Consider the following 20625-nt stretch of genomic DNA (forward strand, 5'->3'; position numbering starts at 1 on the left):
AGTAATACAATAAATCATTGTCTTCGTGTAAGTACTCAACTGTGTAAGTTTCATGGTGATAACAATCTAATATAGGTATGGTTTTGCACACTCAATTCATAATTAACGTTCCAATTTTGGAGCTCTGGCTCATGGACTATAAAGAACCAAAAAGAACTGAACCGGTTCCCACTGGGAACCAACCGGTGGAAAAGGGGCCAAAGTGGAGTCCGTGGACCCATAGGGATCTTTAACCCATTCTGACCTGGCACCCATTTTGGTGTTAGCATCATGTTATGCTTTAGCTATTGAAAAATAGCAGATCTACAAGCTCATAGCGCGCCACCGAGTGGCGCGCTACGAGCTTGTAGGTCTGCTATTTTTGAAAAATTCGAAGAACGACTGACATTTTTTAGAATCTGATCTCAGGTCAGAATGGGTTAATCAGACCAGTGTGTGTCCAGGGGAAACCTCGTATGAATCTGATCTCAGGTCAGAATGGGTTAAGGGGGGTCGGGGCCCGGGGGGTCCCCAGCAAAACGAGTAACACTTAAATCTACTGGATTTTTGATTATACAAGCTTGTAGATCTCCTGCAAAATTGTTGACGAAGCCTGCAGGCAAATCAAATCTCTTATGGAGTTCCCCCCCCAGCCTGGCCACAGGATCCTTCCAAATGGGGGGTCCACTCCACGGGCCAAGCAACATATCTCAAATGAAGGGTCCTTGACATGAAAGTGTTTGAGAAACACAGAGATATAAACAGATAAATGATGGCAGGTTGTTTGGGGCGGGGGAATGCATTCTTTTATATAGCAGCCCATTAAGGCCCAGCAGGAGCCTGCTGCTATCAGGGAAATCTTGATGTTTTAACTTCAGACTCAAGAAGCGATATTTCACTTGTCACCTATTAGTCATCATGACCTATTAATCTATCATTCTCATCTTACCCTCCCTTCCTTTCTCCAGGTTTTTTTTTATATAACGTTTTGTCTGCCATGGTGTCAGCTTCCCCACGCAGGAAACCAGGATTCGAATCCAGCTTTTTACACGCGCACACACAGTGCACGCGCCCACGCAAACGCATAGACGCAGAGAGAGAGAGAGAGAGAGAGAGAGAGAGAGAGAGAGAGAGAGAGAGAGAGAGAGAGAGAGAGAGAGCGCGTTTGTCTTCCTTTCTCGTGTCCTGACCTGTCTCTTGTAAACTGGTCTTTGGTTGTCCTTCAAAAGTGCTTCATGACAACCGTGTTTTGACAGAAGAAAGCCAAGAGACGGGAAACCGACGTAAGAGGAGAAAGGGAGACATGTTAAGTCGTGACTGGAGTCGGATTCAAACTCTGGTCCTCGCGACTCACAAGGAGCATGCGGTCTGTGCTCTATAACTGGCTGAGCCACCAGAACAGCCCCAATAAAGCACTTTATACACGTTTGTTCTGACGCGGTTTTTTTAGGATGGAATTTCACTTCAATTAGAGATGGCAGTAAAGGCACGCCAAACAAACCCAGGGTACTCCATCTTGTTGTTGCTGTCCTTAGGTGACCTGACAGACACTAGAAATCACTCATCTCCATATATGGAGCTGACCTGTTCTGACATTCCATTGTGTTGATCCCTCCCCACCCGTCCTTCATCTTCGATGTCTCCCTTTTGACTGATAACTGACTTGTCCGTTCAAACTCTATCTAGACGGTCTCAACAGACCCTCATCAAACCCTGTACACTCAAGAGAATGTCCCCGCTGCCACCCTTAGATCTCCATATATGGAGCTAAACTGTTCTGACATTCCATAAAGTTGATCTGACCTCATCAAACCCTGTACACTCAAGACACGCTAGCTCCATATATGGCCAGACCTCATCAAACCCTGTACACTCAAGACACGCTAGCTCCATATATGGCCAGACCTCATCAAACCCTGTACACTCAAGACAATGCCCCCGCAGCCACCCATAATATATTAGAGCTGAGCTGTTCTGACATTCCATATGTTGATCTGACCCCCCCCCCCCCCCCATGCCAAAGCGCCAGCGCTCGCCCAGCAGTCTGCCGTCACCCGGGCGGATGCGTGCACGGGCGTCGCCCTCAGGGCATCTTACTGGTATAGAGCGCCGCAGTCCCTCGCCCTTTCAGAAAAACGAATGGCCCAGGAAATGAAACCCCAATGCATTCTCCCATCGGCACTAATATAATTTATTCAAAGACGGTTACGCCGCGGACAAAGCCAACTCGGATGGTGACAAATCATGACAATGAACACAATGTTTTGGGCCGATCAAATCATTAGAAAGAAGAAAAGAAAGTCAGGAGACAACACTATTTGTTTTGTTTTTCGTCTTATAAATGATTTGATCGGCCCAAAACATTGTGTTCATTGTCATGATTTGTCACCATCCGAGTTGGCTTTGTCCGCGGCGTAACCGTCTTTAAATAAATTATATTAAAAGTGCCGATGGGGGAATGCATTGGGTTTTCATTTCCTGGGCCATTCGTTTTTCTGAAAGGGGGAGGGACTGCGGCGCTCTATAATGGAGAGAAACATTTGTTTAGGCAAAGATATTTACTTGAACTAAGTTGTCTCTAACATATCAATAAATATAAGTCAGCTTTCTTTTCAATGTGTTTCTGAACAATGGAAATCAACGTGATTATTTGTATGAAATGTGTTATCACTATAGTATCAACATTGTACTGTAACTGTGTGTGTGTGGGACAAATAAACCCTTCTCGAGTCTGTCGGGTGGAAAACGTCACGCGTCCAAAACTTTTACTTTTCAGGATTCCAATTTAAAACAGCAGCAGATCAACGTACAGTACGAGCTCAAAATGTGTTGCTTGGCGCTGCGTCTCAGGCTTGTAGATCTGCAACGTTTGATGCTTTTTTGCGCATGTGACACTGCAGTGGGATCAACATAACTCATGAATAATAAAATAAAAACATAAAATAACAGCGAGGATGTTATTGTGTCCGAGTCCGTCTGCTCGTCATCATCAGTTATATTAGGAGCAGCAGCAGGTGCTCATCATCATCAGTTATATAGGAGCAGCAGCAGGTGCTCATCATCAGTTATATTAGGAGCAGCAGCAGGTGCTCATCATCAGTTATATTAGGAGCAGCAGCAGGTGCTCATCATCAGTTATATTAGGAGCAGCAGCAGGTACTCATCATCATCAGTTATATTAGGAGCAGCAGCAGGTACTCATCATCATCAGTTATATTAGGAGCAGCAGCAGGTGCTCATCATCAGTTATATTAGGAGCAGCAGCAGGTGCTCATCATCAGTTATATTAGGAGCAGCAGCAGGTGCTCATCATCAGTTATATTAGGAGCAGCAGCAGGTGCTCATCATCAGTTATATTAGGAGCAGCAGCAGGTGCTCGTCATCAGTTATATTAGGAGCAGCAGCAGGTGCTCGTCATCATCAGTTATATTAGGAGCAGCAGCAGGTGCTCATCATCAGTTATATTAGGAGCAGCAGCAGGTGCTCATCATCAGTTATATTAGCTCTAGGTGTCCTGAGACTGCTGCCCCCTCTATGCCCGTGTCCATCTATACTAGGCCAGTGGTTCCCAAACTTTTTCATGTCAAGGACCCCCAAATTGACACTCATTAGCCCGCGGACCCCCATTTGAAAACATAATGCCAGGGATCCCCATATAAGAGAAGATTTTTTTTTACGGCTCTAGTAGTGATTCTCAACCCGTCTAATGTCAAGGACCCCCCAGTTTGACATGTATTAGTCTACGGAGGACCCCCATTTAATGGCATTTCTATCTCTGAGACCCCAATTGATATAATAAACGCAATGTTAATTTAACTCTGAGAGTGTACAAAGGGTCCAAACTTTGGTTCCAAACTATCATTTAGCTGGGGGGGGGGGGACCCCCTGGAACTCCCTCAGGGACCCCTGGGGGGTCCCCGGACCCCACTTTGGGAACAACTGTAATAGGTGTCCTATAGACCCACTGCTGCCGTCCATCTCTACTAGGTGTCCTGAGACTGTGTGACGCACTCGCAGAGACTTCTAAGGGAGAGCTAGGCTGTGAGTCTGCGAGTAGGCCATGGCTCTCCTTTATCCATAGTGAGCACTCCCTCTAGTGGAGGACACCTGTCAGTACAACATGAAATGTGACTTAAAAACAGAAGTTCACTAGATAATCCACCGTTGGCCAAACACAGACAATATGAAAAAACTAAACTAGTTTCATCACTGACAAAACACAGAAAATAAGAATATATCAATATGCTTGTGTTGCATCTACAAAAACAATGCAACTGGAAAGTTTCGATATACTAGTGACAGTACAGTACAGTACAGTACAGTACAGTACATTACAGTACAGTACAGTACAGTACAGTACAGTACAGTACAGTGCAGTACAGTACAGTACAGTACAGTACAGTACAGTACAGTACAGTACAGTACATGCCATAATGGACAATATATCTATATATCTATATATGTCAGATGGAAACCTCGTCCAAAAAAAACCCCGTTACTTTTCATGATTCAAATTCAAAAGTAGCAAAAGTAGCAGATTGTGTATACAGTATGCCACTTCTGATGCCTTTGTGTGATGCTAGTGTGATCAAATACAAATTTACGAAGAAACACTACAATTTATAATATGGCGATAAGAGGTTTCTAGTGGCTGAGAGAGAGAGACTTCCCAACATGCCACGGCCTGTGTTTGTTTTATTGTACCAATAATGTATTAGTCAATTGTGTGCCAACCAGGGGGTTAACATACTTGTGTAATTGCGTTGTGTGTGTGTGTGTGTGTGTGTGTGTGTGTGTGTGTGTGTTATATGAGGTGTGTAATGGCCACGCATCCGTGACAACAGAAGGTTAGTTGCTGTGTGCCCCCCGGCCCTCACTTCCACTTTGCCCTTCATGCCAGTCGGTTTAGTGCTTGGTGTTACAAACGAATGCATTTCCTATAAGACACTGCCATACACACACCTTTACATTCCTATAAGACACTGCCATACACACACCTTTACATTCCTATAAGACGCTGCCATACACACACCTTTATATTCCTATAAGACACTGCCATACACACACCTTTACATTCCTATAAGACGCTGCCATACACAAACACCTTTACATTCCTATAAGACGTTGGTATGCGGTCAGGTTTTCAGCTGGCTCAGGGAAGAGGACGACCCTGCCATGCATAGTCCACCATAGATAGGTGAATGAACTGTATCTGTCTGTGGGCAGGCATATGCTGTGCCTGTGTGTGCGTGAGTGTGTGCGCGCGGCTGTATGAGTTGAGGATTAGAGGTATAGGTATTTCTATTATGTTGTAACATTTAACTCACTGTTGTCGTTTAGCATCAGTGTCATTTGAAATGTAATTTTGAAATGAAATGTACTATTTTGTAATGTAATATAATGTATTGTGTTATGTTTTAATTTATTTCTGGACTCTTGGAAGATTAGCCGAAAGGCTAAAAGAGATCCAAATAAAAAGCAATCAAGACGCTGCCACACACACACACACACACACACACACACACACACACACACCTTTACATTCAATAGACCAATATCAATAAAAACATAAATCAATCAATCAATCGATCGATCAATTATTTGGATCAGTAACTCACCGGACCGGATGGAAGCAGGTACCAGAAGAGATTCCCTCCACACCAGGGGTCTTCAACGGGGGGTCCGGGGTCCCTATAGGGAGTCCTCAGAGTTACTATACAAATCTTTGTGCGATAGCATACTGTTTTACATTGACCAATTGAACCTAACTAATAACTATCCTTTTATTCCGAGGACAACTTTAGCCAGAAAAGGTTGCATATTTTCAGGAGGGGGGGTTACTAAGTATTGAGTTTAGGTGGTTAAATGTTTAAGTGGATACGTTTTAAATATAAATCCAACACGATAGTGGTCAAACAAGCAGACACAAAGCTATGAAAATCTATAAAAGGGTTTTAATCAACAACACTAGATTCAGATTAATATTACAAAAAACACATTAAGCACTTCAGCCCTATATATTCCGGCCATTTAAAAATAGCCGATCTACAAGGGTACACATTGTGAGCTTGCCTTGTAGATCTGCTATTTTCAAAAAGATTTGTATATACATTTTGAACTTGAGAAAGGTAACATTCTGTATTCTGTTAAGTATAGGCCTATACTTTTACTTTAGCATGGTACTTTTAAGTACATTTTTAAAGACAATACTTTTGTACTTTTACTCAAGTATACATTTTGAATGCCTAAATGCAAAATGCATTATAGGCAAAATGGTCAGGTGGCTCAATCAGCCCCAGAAAAGGTAACCGCGGGTCCCGAAAGGGGCTACAGTACATCAGCCCCATGGTGGTCTATAATGGTTTCCACTATGCCTTGTTGCACGCCTGTTTGTTGTTTTATTGTGCTATTTAGTTTAAATAACTATGTGTGAGGAGATGTGTTTATTCGGGGGTTATTGTGCGTTATGTGCATGTTGTGTGTTATGACTATATATGAATACTGCTCTCAGGGCAATTTAAATGCTATACTGTACATAGAACCATGTTCATTTGCTGCTCTGAGAACAGAAAAGTTTAAAAAAAAACTTAAAATAATGTATTGTGGCATCTCAATGGTTAATTACCGCCACTCTGGAGATAGAGGTAGGCAGAGAGCAACGATAAGCCACCGCCCCCTTGGGTCGCGTGATTGACAGCAGATATTTCCCACATCATCAACTCAGACAACTAGGCGCACCTGCGTTCATCAGCGCACCTGCAAGCGCAGCAGTGTAAAGGGACGAACTCTCTGCCTCACTGACAGATCCACTCTCTCCAGAGAGACGAGTCGAGACTGAGGGCAACAGCATTGGGCGGTAAGCGAGTCAGCACTATTTCAAATACCATTCCATGTTGTATGATGACATACTTATACTGACGAGCGCATCCTCTCTGTATTTCACTCGCAGGCAACATACCGGGCACGCGCTCCGTGGAAGAAAGGCGCGTGCATTAAACCGGCTATACTAAGAAGTGACTGTCGGCTTATGGAAATGGAAGGAAAGGAACCAGAGTACAGGAACATGGAAAAGGGAGTAGAAATACGGCCCCAGTACACAGCGTACAGTACACCGAAGGAGTACATCTACTCAAGTACAGCAGGCTGAGTAGATACCCCTCCTGTACGCTATAGGCCTGAGATAAACCTGTATATCTACCCCCTATACTCACCTGTGGAATCCCTTGCAGGAATACTTACCCGAATCCTCTGTGAAAGTAATCCAAACTCACAGTCCTCCAGCGACGAAGTCCAGCGACGAAGATCCTCCTCATGACCCTGGAAATTAACTTTGTGTTGAAACCTTATACCTTTGACTGAAAGAAAGAAAAGTTCATTTCTGATATATGAATTCATGTTCAATAAATGCCCTATAGTGAATGGGCAAACCTGACTCTCACATAATGTATACGTACATATTTGTTCGCGCGTGGCGTGCGTGCGTGCACTGCGTCAGTCTGATACTCCGCCATGCGCGTGTTCACATCCCTCATGTTGAGATGTGTGAGCTGCTGAGGAGGATCACACACTAGCCTATACATCTCTGTCTGACTTGACAGTTTATTAATCATACGTATCATGCAAAGTAATTTAGAAACGCCCATTAGGCAATTGAGCAGCTGCTGATGCTGATGAATGTTGAAACTACGTTTCACATACAAATACAAGACGGGATCCGATGGGAATTTTCCGACGGAGCAATTACGAGCATTATAGTCCGACATGCGGGGAACAGAGGTCGGACTATAGCGCTCGAACATGCACTGCTCCCGTGCTTATGCGGTTACGGTTAGGTTAGGGTTTGAGGTTGTCGGTCTAATGACTGTCGGTTGGACCAATAATATTGTCGGAACTATATAAAGCCTGTTAACTACTCTGGTCATTTTGTGAAACAACTCATGCACTCGTGCATATACCCATGAGGATGACCTGTATCGAAATTCTCTGCACCCCACACATGCGCATGAGCACGCACACACGTGCGCACACACGCACGCACAAACACACACACCCCTCAAAAGAAACGTTTGTTTTTGTCGCGTTCCTATATAAGCCAATAATTTGATGACCAGCTGTGGTTCCCTATAGACTATAAGAGACACAAAGACTCTTTCGGGTGAGTAATTGATAGAAAAAAAGTAATTCAATCAAGTCGTACGATTTTGTCATACACGTTACCGCAGTGAAATTTGTGCTCCGCATTTGACCCATCTTTTGGAGCGGTGAGCCGCAGCCGTGCCGCGCTCAGGAATCATCATTTGATTAGTTGATTTGACCCCCCCCCAATCCAACCCATTGATGCTGAGTGCCAAGCAGGGAGGCATTGGGTCCAATTTTTATAGTCTTTTCTTTTGTATGACCCGGCCGGGGATCGAACACGGACCTCCCAGTTTCAGGACGGACACTCTAACCACCAGCCACTGTCCGGTATATAAGCTAAAGCGTGAAAAGAGCAGATCAACAAGCTCACAGAGCTTGAGCTTGTGAGTTTGTAGATCATGTTTAACCCATTCTGACCTGAGATCAGATTCATACGAGGTTTCCACTGGACACACACTGGTCTGATGAACCCATTCTGACCTGAGATCAGATTCTAAAAATGTCAGTCGTTCTTCGATTTTTCAAAAATAGCAGATCTACAAGCTCATAGCGCGCCACCGAGTGGCGCGCTATGAGCTTGTAGATCTGCTATTTTTCAATAGCTAAAGCATGACATGATGCCGACACCAAAACGGGTTCCCGGTCAGAATGGGTTAAAGGTCCTACAACATGAATTGTGCGCGTGTTTTTTGGGCCCCCCTACATGTACGTGTCTTCTATCCCCACAAATACCCATTTTCTTTTAACAATCAGGCTTTCTCATCATATTTGGGTTTTTATGTACAGTGGTCTCACAACAGGCCAACTGATTTGGTGCTATACTTGTGATTTATTGAAATGTATTGAAATTTAAATTTATTGAAAAGATTTCCAGCACAGGATGAAATCCTCTACGCCAGACTCATAACAGACATAAATACGTGTATATGTTAAAATTCACAAGTACATACATATATACATTCATATATATATATATATATATATATATATATATATATATATATATATATATATATATATATATATATATTTTTTACACTTTAAAATAAACAAAGGTCATGCCATAGGCATCTCCCTACTTTGTATAATCCCTCCCCATCTTCAGTTTCAAATGAGCATTTCATCTTTGGAGACTGTGGGGAGGTTATTATAATGAGTCAAAGATGTGGGAGGGGAGTAGCTGAGGGATAAGGGTGGTGGCGCGAGAAAATAATTTGAATACAAAGTGCCCCCTGCACCGCATCTAGAGTGGTGCAGGGTTCAGAGTAGGTTCAGAGTGGTGCAGGCTCAAACCATTCGAAATATGTTTTTGAGTGACATAAACAATATGATATTAAATATCATATTTAAAAATGCATATTGCAGTTCCTTTAACTCTAATGTGTATTTATCATATTCTACTACACTTGTGGGGACGTTTGGTCCTCACAAGTACACACCCACCCACCCGCACTCTGCTGTCATAGCCTGCAGTAAGCCCTATAGGCTAAAATGAAAAATGCAGTTAAAAGTCAAATCAACGGCCGCAGTAGTTCAGCTGACATCATGAATTATTTGATCCAACCCTGCATAACCCTTCCACTGTGAGAGCTTCGCTCTGACCAGTATGAGCAACGCTTTAGGACTCCTCCAGTCCACACAAACAAGATCACAGGTTGGGGTCATGTTGGTGCTTCAAAAAACAACAGCAGCCGCAACAAGCAAGACCCACAGTACCCCGTCCAAAAATGCAGCGAAAAAAAACCGCCGTGTGTTGTACATTTGTATACATTTGGGTGATTGTATCCTTATAATAATTCAGCGAATCTCTGAATGTCACTGACAGCGCTTTATCTCAACATTGGCTGCACCAATCACTCCCACAGGCATGGACCATAATTATATGGAGGTCTTAACGGAGCCCTTTTTTCGATTTGACACATTAATGATTTACAATGAATTTATTAGTGGATTAAAAAATGCAAAAATGGGTATTGTACTGTCAATATCACATGAATATGAATGCAAAGTAGCGGTCCATGTGTGGACAGGCTACCTGTCGCCGTTGTGCATGGTGAGATGTGTGCAAACCCCAAATGTATAAGTTATATTCTATTGATATACTCTACCATATCATATACCTTATATGCTGCACGTGGGGGTGATGATGTAGAATTGTAGATATAGTGATTCATGAGCTTGGGTTGTTGAGAATGCCAGTGGTTCCTTGAGGGAGTTCCAGGGGGTACCTATAGCTCAATTAGAGATAGTTAGGAACCAAATGGACCCTTATCATGGGTCTGTAACTCTGAGAGTATTCATGGTTCCATTTGTGCACTCTCAGAGTTAAATTAACAGTGGTTTTACAATGATAAATTGGCTTATACCAGAGATAGAAATGCCATTAAACCGGGGGGGTCCGTAGCAGAATGCTAGTGTGAAACTGGGGGTCCATGGAATTATTATGTTTCGGAATCACTGATGGGCCGTAAAAATCCTCCCTTATCGGTGTCACTGGCATTGTCCTTGACACAAAAAAGTTTGGGAACCACTGCTCTAGGCATCCTGCAGTCCCACCATCATGGCACCAAAGAGCACGCGACAAGTGAGAAATCTCTTCCAAATAGAGGGGGAGGAGGGGTACTGTATTTGTGACTAAAGGGGCTGTACACTCTAAACATCTCTAAATCAAACGCCGAATCCACCCACGCAGCCAAGAACCAGAGAGGACACAGAGATGTTATGGACAGAATAACCACTGTGTGTGTACCGTCAGAAGAATTATGTGACATAAGAGAAATGGCAGAGATTCAATTAGGTGTGAATGTTGTGTGTGTGTGTGTGTGTGTGATAGATAAGAGAAGATAAGAGTCCGAATAAAAGAGAGAGTGGGTGTGAATACATTACAGCACTTTAATCATCGTACTCTGGGGTTTCCCAGCGGCGACTCTCGGCCGTCTCTTCGTTCTACATGAAGACGCAGAGCTCCTCCCTTTGTGAATATCTCAGCGATCTTTTGGCCTGGAACAATAAACACCATCATCTATACAGGCCAGCGAATGGAGAAAGGAGAAAGGTATAAGTATAGCTTAAGTAAGAAAGCTTAAACTAAAATGATCCTTGTGATGGAAATATTTCCCTAAAATACCACTAGAAAGCCTCTAGTGTCCCTATTCTGGGGGAAACATTCAGAGGAAAATATATGGGGGACAAGGGGAGAGCAGCGGACTTGAACTCATGCTTCCTTCATGCCCTGAGTGTCCAAGTTGCTCCTTTACACCCGACAGGGGGGAGTTTCCCTGGTTGGACGTATAGCGCGTGGAAGGAACACGTTATTCCAACCAGTTCTCTATTCATTAGAAACTGATCATTCAAAATATGCTCGTCATTGACTTAAATATTCTACAGCTTCGGAATTTGTCAGTTTTTTTTTTTTTTTTTTTTCAAAACGTCAACATTCCTGTTAATGTCCGGGATCCATATCCACGGTTCTAGTGTGGCTTTTCTTCCTAATAAAAATAGCATAATCAATAGAAAATCAGAATCAGCTTAGTTTGTGTTCATTTACGGAATAAAAGAGAGCGGTTCCCACATACAATGCAAGTCAATGAGGAGCATATTTTGAATTATCAACGAGGAACATGAGTCTGAATTATCAATTTCTAATCAATATTATTTTTTGCCTTTGAAGTTACATCATGGCAAGGTGCACAACCCAAACCTCTACCAAAGAGTCCTTAGCCCCACCAGAATAGGTCACATATTAACCCATTTTGGTGTTAGCATTACGTCATGCTTTAGCTATTGAAAAATAGCAGATCTACAAGCTCATAGCGCGCCACCGAGTGGCGCGCTACGAGCTTGTACAGGTCTGCTATTTTTGAAAAATCGAAGAGCGACTGACATACCGGTAGAAGACATTTTTTAGAATCTGATCTCAGGTCAGAATGAAAACTGTCAGGATGTATAGAAGACATTTTTAGAATCTGGTCTCACGTCAGAATGGTTACAAGGCTACCAGTCCCACATTGGCAGATAGATAGTTTCATGCACCTACAGTATATATGACTAGAATTTAGAATGAGAACAATCCAGGCATTTAGCCGACACCTATCCAAAGCCACTTACAAAGTGCAAGATCAGAATAAGTGGCAGCATGAGCTGCTCTATTCGACAAACTACAGGGTAAGAGGTTGAGTAAATATAGAGTGCCAATATAAAAACAAAAAAAAAACTATGGAATGCTACAAAGTAACTATAGGATACCAGGGAAACATCAAACCTAGAATCTGACAACATATACCTCTAAATCTATAAATAACACATTCTGCATCTGTGGACTATACAGCAAACAAGCATACATAATGATGTAAATAACATACATATAGCATTATGGGAACAAGTAAAATATGAAATATCTTGGTTGATGTGATGTACAGTGCTACTGTATATATCTCCCATAGTAATCAACAGACTCAAGCCAGGTCACATTGTGCTATAATACACTAGACTAGAGCAGTGGTTCCCAAACCTTTTCGTGTCAAGGACCCCCCAAATCAACATTTATCAGGCCACGGACCCCCCATTTGAAAACATATGCCAGTGACCCCCATAAGGGAGGATTTTACGGCTCTCGCAGTGATTCCAAAACATTAATTTCATGGACCCCCCCCCCCCCAGTTTCACACACATTATGCTGCGGACCCCCAATTTAATGGCATTTCTATCTCTGGTACCCCAATTTATATTGTAAATCCACTGTTAATTGAACTAACTGAGAGTGTACAAATGGACCCGTTGGGGTCCTTTTGGTTCCATTTGTACACTCTCAGACCTATAAGAGTCCATTTGGACTCTTATACGTAGGTCTCTAATTGAGCTATCCAGGTACCCCCTGGAACTCCCCCCGGACCCCAGTTTGGGAACCCATGGACTAGAGGATGTTTCATCACGAGCAAAACCCCATACAATTACATGTATGAACATACAGGTCAGGCATGTGAGAATAACGTTCCCATTTTTTTGTCGTTGCATAGAACAAACTATTACAGGTCAATTTGCTGCACGGGGCTAAAACACGCAGTAATGATAATGTGTGCCGGTGAAGAGTGCTATACGACACAGACAGAAAAGAGGTGTGTGAGGCAGGGAATCTGACAACATAGTACGATGCATCTGTTGCTCTTCATTGCCAAGCCTATACGGCGAGAGGACGGAGACAGAGCAGAGAGACAGAGAGATATGTGCGGGAGAGGGACGGAGGTGTAGGTAAAGGGAGATGAAGACGAGGAGAGAAGAACAAAACCTCGTGGCAAGGAGCAAGTCTTTAAAAAAAAGTTGCACTTTTCCAGTTGTCGGGACGGAAATGATATAATAACTCATGACAATATCACGCGGTATATAGCGGTATACGGACATCTTCCGGATGGATCGCACCCAGAGAGCTCGATCTGCATCTGACCAGAAGACAGTATACCTACTGTATAGTGACCAGTCACGTCTCTGTTGGTAAGTACAGTGCTATTTAGAATGCATCCAAACCAAAAGCCTCCCTGAGTCTTCAGAGATCAGCCTCAAAAGCCAATCATTAGTCTATTAATAACTGGAAAAGGCCGGACTCTTATAGCAAAACAAACGACTCCCCAACGACAACAAAGATCTAAACAAAACGATTGATATCTCAAGCAGCTCTCCTTATATATGATCCATGATCTCTTTGATTGTCAGTTTCCTTGTACAGAACTTGTCGTTGTCCTGAGCCACCCCTATGCTGTCCATATTCACACGGCGGCCACTGCGCTCACACGTCACACACACACACACGCGCGCGCGCGCGCGTGCGTGTGTGTGTGTGACGCGTGAGCAGAATGTCCACGTCGTGAATATGGCCAGTGTGTGCCCTTCTTACGTTTCCTCTCTGGCCGGAGGACGAGAACCTCCTCCACTCCCTGACGATTCGCTGCGGAGAAAGCTCTCCTTTTCCTCCTCCTCAATGTCCTTGTCTCTGTCCTCGTCCTCCTCCTCCTCGTCCTCCAACGTCTCTCGGGATCCAACAGCGTCTCCCCCCTCCTCCTCCTCCGCCGCCTCCTCTCCGCCCGGCAGTCCCTCGCCCTCTTTAGCCCTGTTGGCTTCGTGTGTCTTCTCGTCTGGCGCCGCGCGTGGTGTCCCCGAGGGCCCGGACTCATCCGCTAAAGAGCGCACGCTCCCGGACTGCCCCGGTGCATTATTGGTCCCTCCGGCGGCTCCGCATCCGACACCCCCACCACCACCACCACAGGGGCGTTTCTGGTAGAGACCCAAGTCACCGGTGTCTTTGGGGAAGCTTTTCTCCCGTCGGCCCGCAGCAGACTTATCGCCGCCGGAGCCCTCGTCCTCCGGGGGCTGCTGCTGCTGCTGCGGCGCCAGGCCGTTGGCCAGCCTGTCGAAGGGCTCGGGGGGCCGCGGCGAGGCGGTGGCCCCGCCCCCCTGCTTGAGGAGGATGGCCTTGCCGACGGCGAACAGGCTGAGTTTGCTCTTCTTCGTCGTGACCCGCAGGCCTCGGGCGGCGGCGGCGGCGGCGGGCGGCGAGGCGAGGAGCTTGAGCGAGGAGTTGGGGTACGCCAAGCTCGACTCCCCGGAACTCCCGCCGCCGCAGGCGTTGGCAGACGACGCCAGCGGGACGGGCTTGCCCGACTTCATCATGCCCAGGACCTCGTAACGGAAACTGGAGATGTCTTGCTTCAGCTCCTGAGGGAGGGAGGGAGAGAGAGAGAGATTCAGATTGTCTCCTATATGGATGTACAACTATCTAGAACTAGAAAATGCACAATCTTTGTATAATTTCACAAGATAGTGTTACTCAAAGTGTTAACGTATAACACAATGTTTATTTTCTTGATTGTTTGTTCCACTTTTGCTCTGAAAAAGAGAGAGAGAGAGAGAGAGAGAGAGAGATTGAAGTGACAACCTTAGAGCTGTTGATACATCCACCCAGCCAGGGCTTATTTTTTTGTTCTGTTTTTACATTTTCCTTCTCTTTATTCTTTAGAGTTGAGTTGTCGATCTTTTTGCCCTTTCCCCCCTCTCGGTTTACAGTAGCTGTTGTTTCTGAATTCCCCACACTGGCGGAACAACTTGGTACCGGGCCAGGGGGGGGGGTGACCGCACCCGACCCCCATCTCTCCTGATTGGCTGAGATGTTGTCACCTACAGTACCTGGAAATGTAACTGTACCGGAATAGACGGAACTAAACAACACACTGAACAAATCTATAGCAATGATCACATCGGAATATAGTGATCTAACCTTTAAACAAAACGCTTTTTGTTTTAACCAAAAACTATCACTTAGCGTACCTTTAATTCTGTCTGTGGGTTTTATAAATATTGAAACCAATGTAATCCATTGGACTTTATTTTTCTGAAAAGTAACAGTTAATTGGGACATAAACTATTTCCACCCGGCATCAGCGATACGCACCGGAAGAGAAACTTTTAATTAATGAGAATGAAATGAAATAATGGAAATAATAATAATATTATTTATTGATTAGTAAACTGAGTCACGCTGCTCTGAAGAAGAAGGAAAAAAAAAACGCTCACCTAGGATGAGTCCATTAAATCAAATCATATTTAATTGGTAATTTTCCATCAAGATAATGAGACTGGAGTGCTGCCTGAACCTTCAATCCTCCATTAAAGCTATTAACCCATTTTGGAATGAGGTCGATAAAATAAAAACAAGGCTTCGAAATCCATGTTTCTATGTCAGTGATGCTCAACCTTTCTCATGTCAAGGACCCCCAGAATTATCTCTATTGGGCCACGGACCCCCCATCTCAAAATATGAAGTTCCAGGGACCCCCCAGAAGCCAATATTTTAGTTAAAAATGTTCGCTCTGAAATATATACTCAAACTCATTTTCACGACTTTTCAAAAATAGCAGAGCTACAAGCTCGAGCTTGTAGATCTGCTATTTTTCAATAGCTAAATTATAACATAATGTTTAAAACACCAAAAAGGGTTCCCGCCCAAAGTGGATTAATGGAAACAATTTGCACGAGCTGGCTGGTAATAAGGCATGTTAAATGTTCTAATCTCACCTCTTCAGACTCCACCTTAGCCCGTAGCACTACTTGTCATGACAACCTTGCAGGCTTATGCAAAGGTTCAAATGTAATTCAGACAGATACCAGGTTCATTGAGCTGACATAAAATAGTTTGTATAGTTTAACCCATTCTGACCTGAGATCAGATTCTAAAATTGTCTTCTACATCAACAAACGACAGTTTTCTGAAAAAGCTATGTTTCTATGTCAGTCGTTCTTCGATTTTTCAAAAATAGCAGACCTACAAGCTCGTAGCGCGCCACTCGGTGGCGTGCTATGAGCTTGTAGATCTGCTATTTTTCAATAGCTAAAGCATAACATAATGCTAACACCAAAAGGGGTTCCCGCCCCAAAATGGGTTAAATGTACAGTACAGATTATTTATTTTTGAGGGGCGCTATAGCCCCTCTTATGTCCAGCTTTTGGTGAATGTGCACAAACTTTGTCCTACACACATTTTTTTTTATAATAAATTCCCATTGACAAAGAATGTACAATTTTTACGTCAGTGTTTATTTTATGTCATGATGACATAACGCAAATTGTGATTGGCCCGGAATGAGCTGATGTATGGTGATGTACGATGATAAGAGCGCCCCTCACTTCACACGGGTGTGATTCTTTTGGGGGGGATATTAATTATGCTGTTTAGACGGATGACAGGTTCTTGGTTTACCTGTGATGATCCTACTAGGATCCTAAATATGCCCAGCTTTGTGTGTTTGTGTGACCATTTGATTGGCTGAGCAAAGTACAACTTTGAGGCAGAAAAGTGAAAAAGACGCCAAAAGTGATTGGCCGGAATGACATTTGTGATGATTTGATTGGCTGAGCACGGAATGTGATGTATGTATGATGATAAGACCGCCTCTCACTTCACACAAGTGTGATCCCCCCTCCAATTACCTCGTGTTTACCTTAACGTTACACTTTTCTTTCCCACTAACTATTTAAACGATACAAAAAGAGTTGTTTCATGTTAGGAAAGTGTAGCTCGTCAATGTTGGAATGTATTCCAAAATAAGATATAATCTCAGCAAGCTAGGTGATTTCTACATTGTATTGAAATAACCTTTATTCTTTTGGTATTCAAAAACAACCTGCATCTATTTATTTTTATTGTAATTGTTTTTTCTTTTCATAGCAGAAGTGGTAGAACACATATTTACAGTACTATATAGTGACACTGTGAAATGTATTTAGGATTCTCATTAAACACATTCTCACTCACAACTCGTCACACTTATTTTTTTTTACCAGTAATTAGGCCAATTGCTTCCTCCTCACACATTTTCGGTGTGTCGTCACTGATGCTGCTATTCCAGTGGTTCTCAAACCTTTTCATGTCAATAAGGACCCCCAAATTGACACTAATTAGCCCGCAGACCCCCCATTTGAAAAGACATGCCAGGGACCCGCATGAGAGAAGATTTTTACGGCTCTAGCAGTGATTCTCAACCCGTTTAAAGGAGCATTCAGTGAATTGGGTGATTTGGAAAAAAACCCAGTCCGCCCCGGTAACAAGATGTGCACATGCACACGCACTACAGTGGGGGGGGGGGGGGGGACACACGCAACAGGCCAACAATCTTTATCCTGATTGGATGAAGGCTGGGCCACCTAGCAAAGAAACGAAACCTAAGGTTTTTTGACCCCCAGACTGGGAACAGAGAGGAACTCTTCCTGAGGATTATCACAACAAAACAAAAAAAGAAGTGAAATCACTGAATATACCTTTAATTTCAAGGACCCCCAGTTTGACATGCATTGGTCTACGGACCCCCATTTAATGGCATTTCTATCTCTGACTGGGACCCCACTTTATATTGTAAAATCAATGTTAATTTAACTCTGAGAGTGTACAAATGTACAGTGTACACACACATTTGTACACTCTGAGAGTTACAGACCCATAAGGCCGGGTCTGTTTGGTTCCAAACTATCATTTAGCACATACACACATTTTTACCATTTTGGTCAAGATTAAACGAATCCCCTAAGCAAGTAAGCAGGCTCTATTTAGCTCAATGGTAAAAAAAAGAAAAAAACCCTAAATGCATCACTTTCGTATAGGACACCAGGTTCAAATTCGTGGTGAGAGGAAAGTTACATAGTGCTGCTTACAGCACATACACTAGTCTATGGACATAACCCACCTTAAAGTTTTCCTCGGTCAGGCCCTCCTCTGTCTTGGCGTCTCGGATCATGGCAGCCACGTAGCGCTTCACCAGGTTCCTCAGTACCTCCTATAAACAACAACAACACCGTAGAGCAGGGGGTTCTCAGCGTTTTTGGCCGGGGGAGGACCCCCGGAAATGCTTTGGCCATGTCTCGCAAGAGCCACATGTATAGTCCGCAGAATAATATCAGCGTGTGTACTGCGCGTATACGCAGAGACGGGCGGCGTTGAGAAATGCGCTGTAGTGTTACGCGTCGTGCAGCGTCTGTGTGGTTTTTTTGAGTGGTGCAACCACTCCAAGGAACAGCCATGTCCACCTATGTGTCTATGTGTCCGCCTACGTGATGTTAATGAGCACCCGTATGACTATTAGTACCAGTAGGGGCGCTGTTGTGCCAGAAACAGAGAGAGAGAGATAGTGCTGCACGTGCTGCACTGTTGCCTGCTAATGAGTAGGCCTGGGATCCTCTTGTCTGAAGAAATTATAATCCAGTGAGTTCATCCAGTGAGTTTTCACCAAATGGTAAGAGTTAAACTATTCTGTGTGTGGCATCCATGTGATCAATATACATTATTATAAATTAATACCACGACGCAAATGGAGGCAGATATATGGTGCTTGCAGCGAAGGCATTTAGGCCTACGTGAAACTTTAATTGGCTGAGTCTCTGTCAACATATGCTGATCAGCGAGTTACAGTGGTAATAATAATCATCATCAACAGCCTTTTCTTGTCTGTCTGTCTGTCTGTCTGTCCGTCATGTTTGTGAACAAGCGCGAATGGAGGTGAGCTGGCTTAAAACTATGATGATATGACTGGCAGACTTTCAAACACGCTGATGCCATTCATTAGGCTAATGTGGTCTTCTATTTTTTATATAGTGCTAATAGCCCTATAACCCCCCCCCACACACACACCGACAGTCAACTGACTCAAGGAGCTCCGTAACAAAACAATTTCAATAGGCCTACTGCAGGCATTACTACACTAAACAATGTTGGATTCGTACAGTGCAGAAAGCAGATAAGTGTATGTTCTTATTATAATTGTGAGTTTGTTTTTTAACATGCAGTCCGCGAGAGCCGATCTACAAGCTCACAACCGTTGCACTTCGAGTAGAAGGCTGCCGAGTGAGCATACCCAATCGCGCATGATAGAAATATCCTAATAAATAAATAAAAAGGTGTCGTGCATGCGGGGCAGTTTCTGCATGGGACTATAGGCTAACTTGCCTCTAGAATGCATGCATTTAGGCATACAAGTGATAATTGGCTTTTATATAGGCTATCATTTTTTTTATGTGCTGACCAATGTTGGGGACACATACCTACATATTCTATCTGAGATTTGGGAACTATTTATTGATTCAGCATGAAGACTAAAAGCCTTCTGAATAAATCTACGCAAGCGTATGCCTTCTACGCCATGGGGTACCGTGGCGGAGCAATTTGCGGAGTTTTCCGACCAACCAACGTCAGCGTCAAGTTCACGGCCATGTCCATGAATTCCGAATTAATGTGGGAATCCACGTAAATGCCTGTACGCTCACGTTACGTAACGTTATGAGCGTAAACGCCGTTGTGAATGAGGACCATGGACTCTGCAAAACACGATGAAAGAGATCACATTCATACCTGATACTGATGATTAATCCTCAGGTTCTCAGCCGCACGCCTCTATGGAGAAGCAAGAGAGACAGAGATGAAGGGGTGATGAGAGAAGAATGAAATTTTAATATATTGAAGGTGAGAGATTTAAAAATAATAATAACTTGCAGTACATCTCACAGTCTGACAAACAGTATTTGGTCTTCGAGCTTGTAGATCTTCTAATTTTGATGCTTTTCTGTGACACTGTATAGTATGATCAATTGGGGGTATTCATTTATGGGAAAAAAACACAAAAGCTTAAAATATGGAGATAAGAGGTTTCTGCCTGACTCTCGGGTCCCTATGCTATGTAAACACAGCAATAATTACTTTCTATCACAGCAGAAACAAAACGAGGGTTGGAGATTTACAGTACCATGGTATCTTTACTCTTCAGTCCTTGTTTGACACATTTTCAGACTTGAATCTCTGTCATTTCAGAGATACTTAACGTCAAACTTCAGGTAAATGCTACATTTACCCCAAATAGCTCATATAAATAGCTCAGAGATATTTGTCAAAAAGAGCTCAAGTCAGGTAGTGGTACTGAGAAAATTGCAAACATGAATTCTTTCAAATGTCTGTTTTTGAAATATGACATTTCGCAGTAC

At 43.5% G+C, this 20625-nt stretch overlaps 1 protein-coding gene across 1 annotated transcript in view; it reads right to left on the reverse strand.

The window, feature by feature from the left end:
- Positions 1-14001: 14001 nt before the first annotated feature.
- Positions 14002-20625, reverse strand: part of LOC308327500 (short transient receptor potential channel 4-like) — a gene marked incomplete at its 3' end in the record, with an annotated part of 63791 nt that continues 57167 nt past the window's right edge. The window contains exons 13-15 of the mRNA XM_080781022.1: positions 20000-20041; positions 18342-18431; positions 14002-14823 (exon numbers count right to left, since the gene is read on the reverse strand). Coding sequence (XP_080637148.1) covers positions 14002-14823; positions 18342-18431; positions 20000-20041 — 954 coding nt within the window. The remainder of the gene's footprint in view (positions 14824-18341; positions 18432-19999; positions 20042-20625) is intronic.

The sequence above is a fragment of the Protomyctophum bolini genome (genome assembly GCF_963924005.1).
Source record: "Protomyctophum bolini genome assembly, chromosome: 13".
Classification (NCBI taxonomy): domain Eukaryota; kingdom Metazoa; phylum Chordata; class Actinopteri; order Myctophiformes; family Myctophidae; genus Protomyctophum; species Protomyctophum bolini.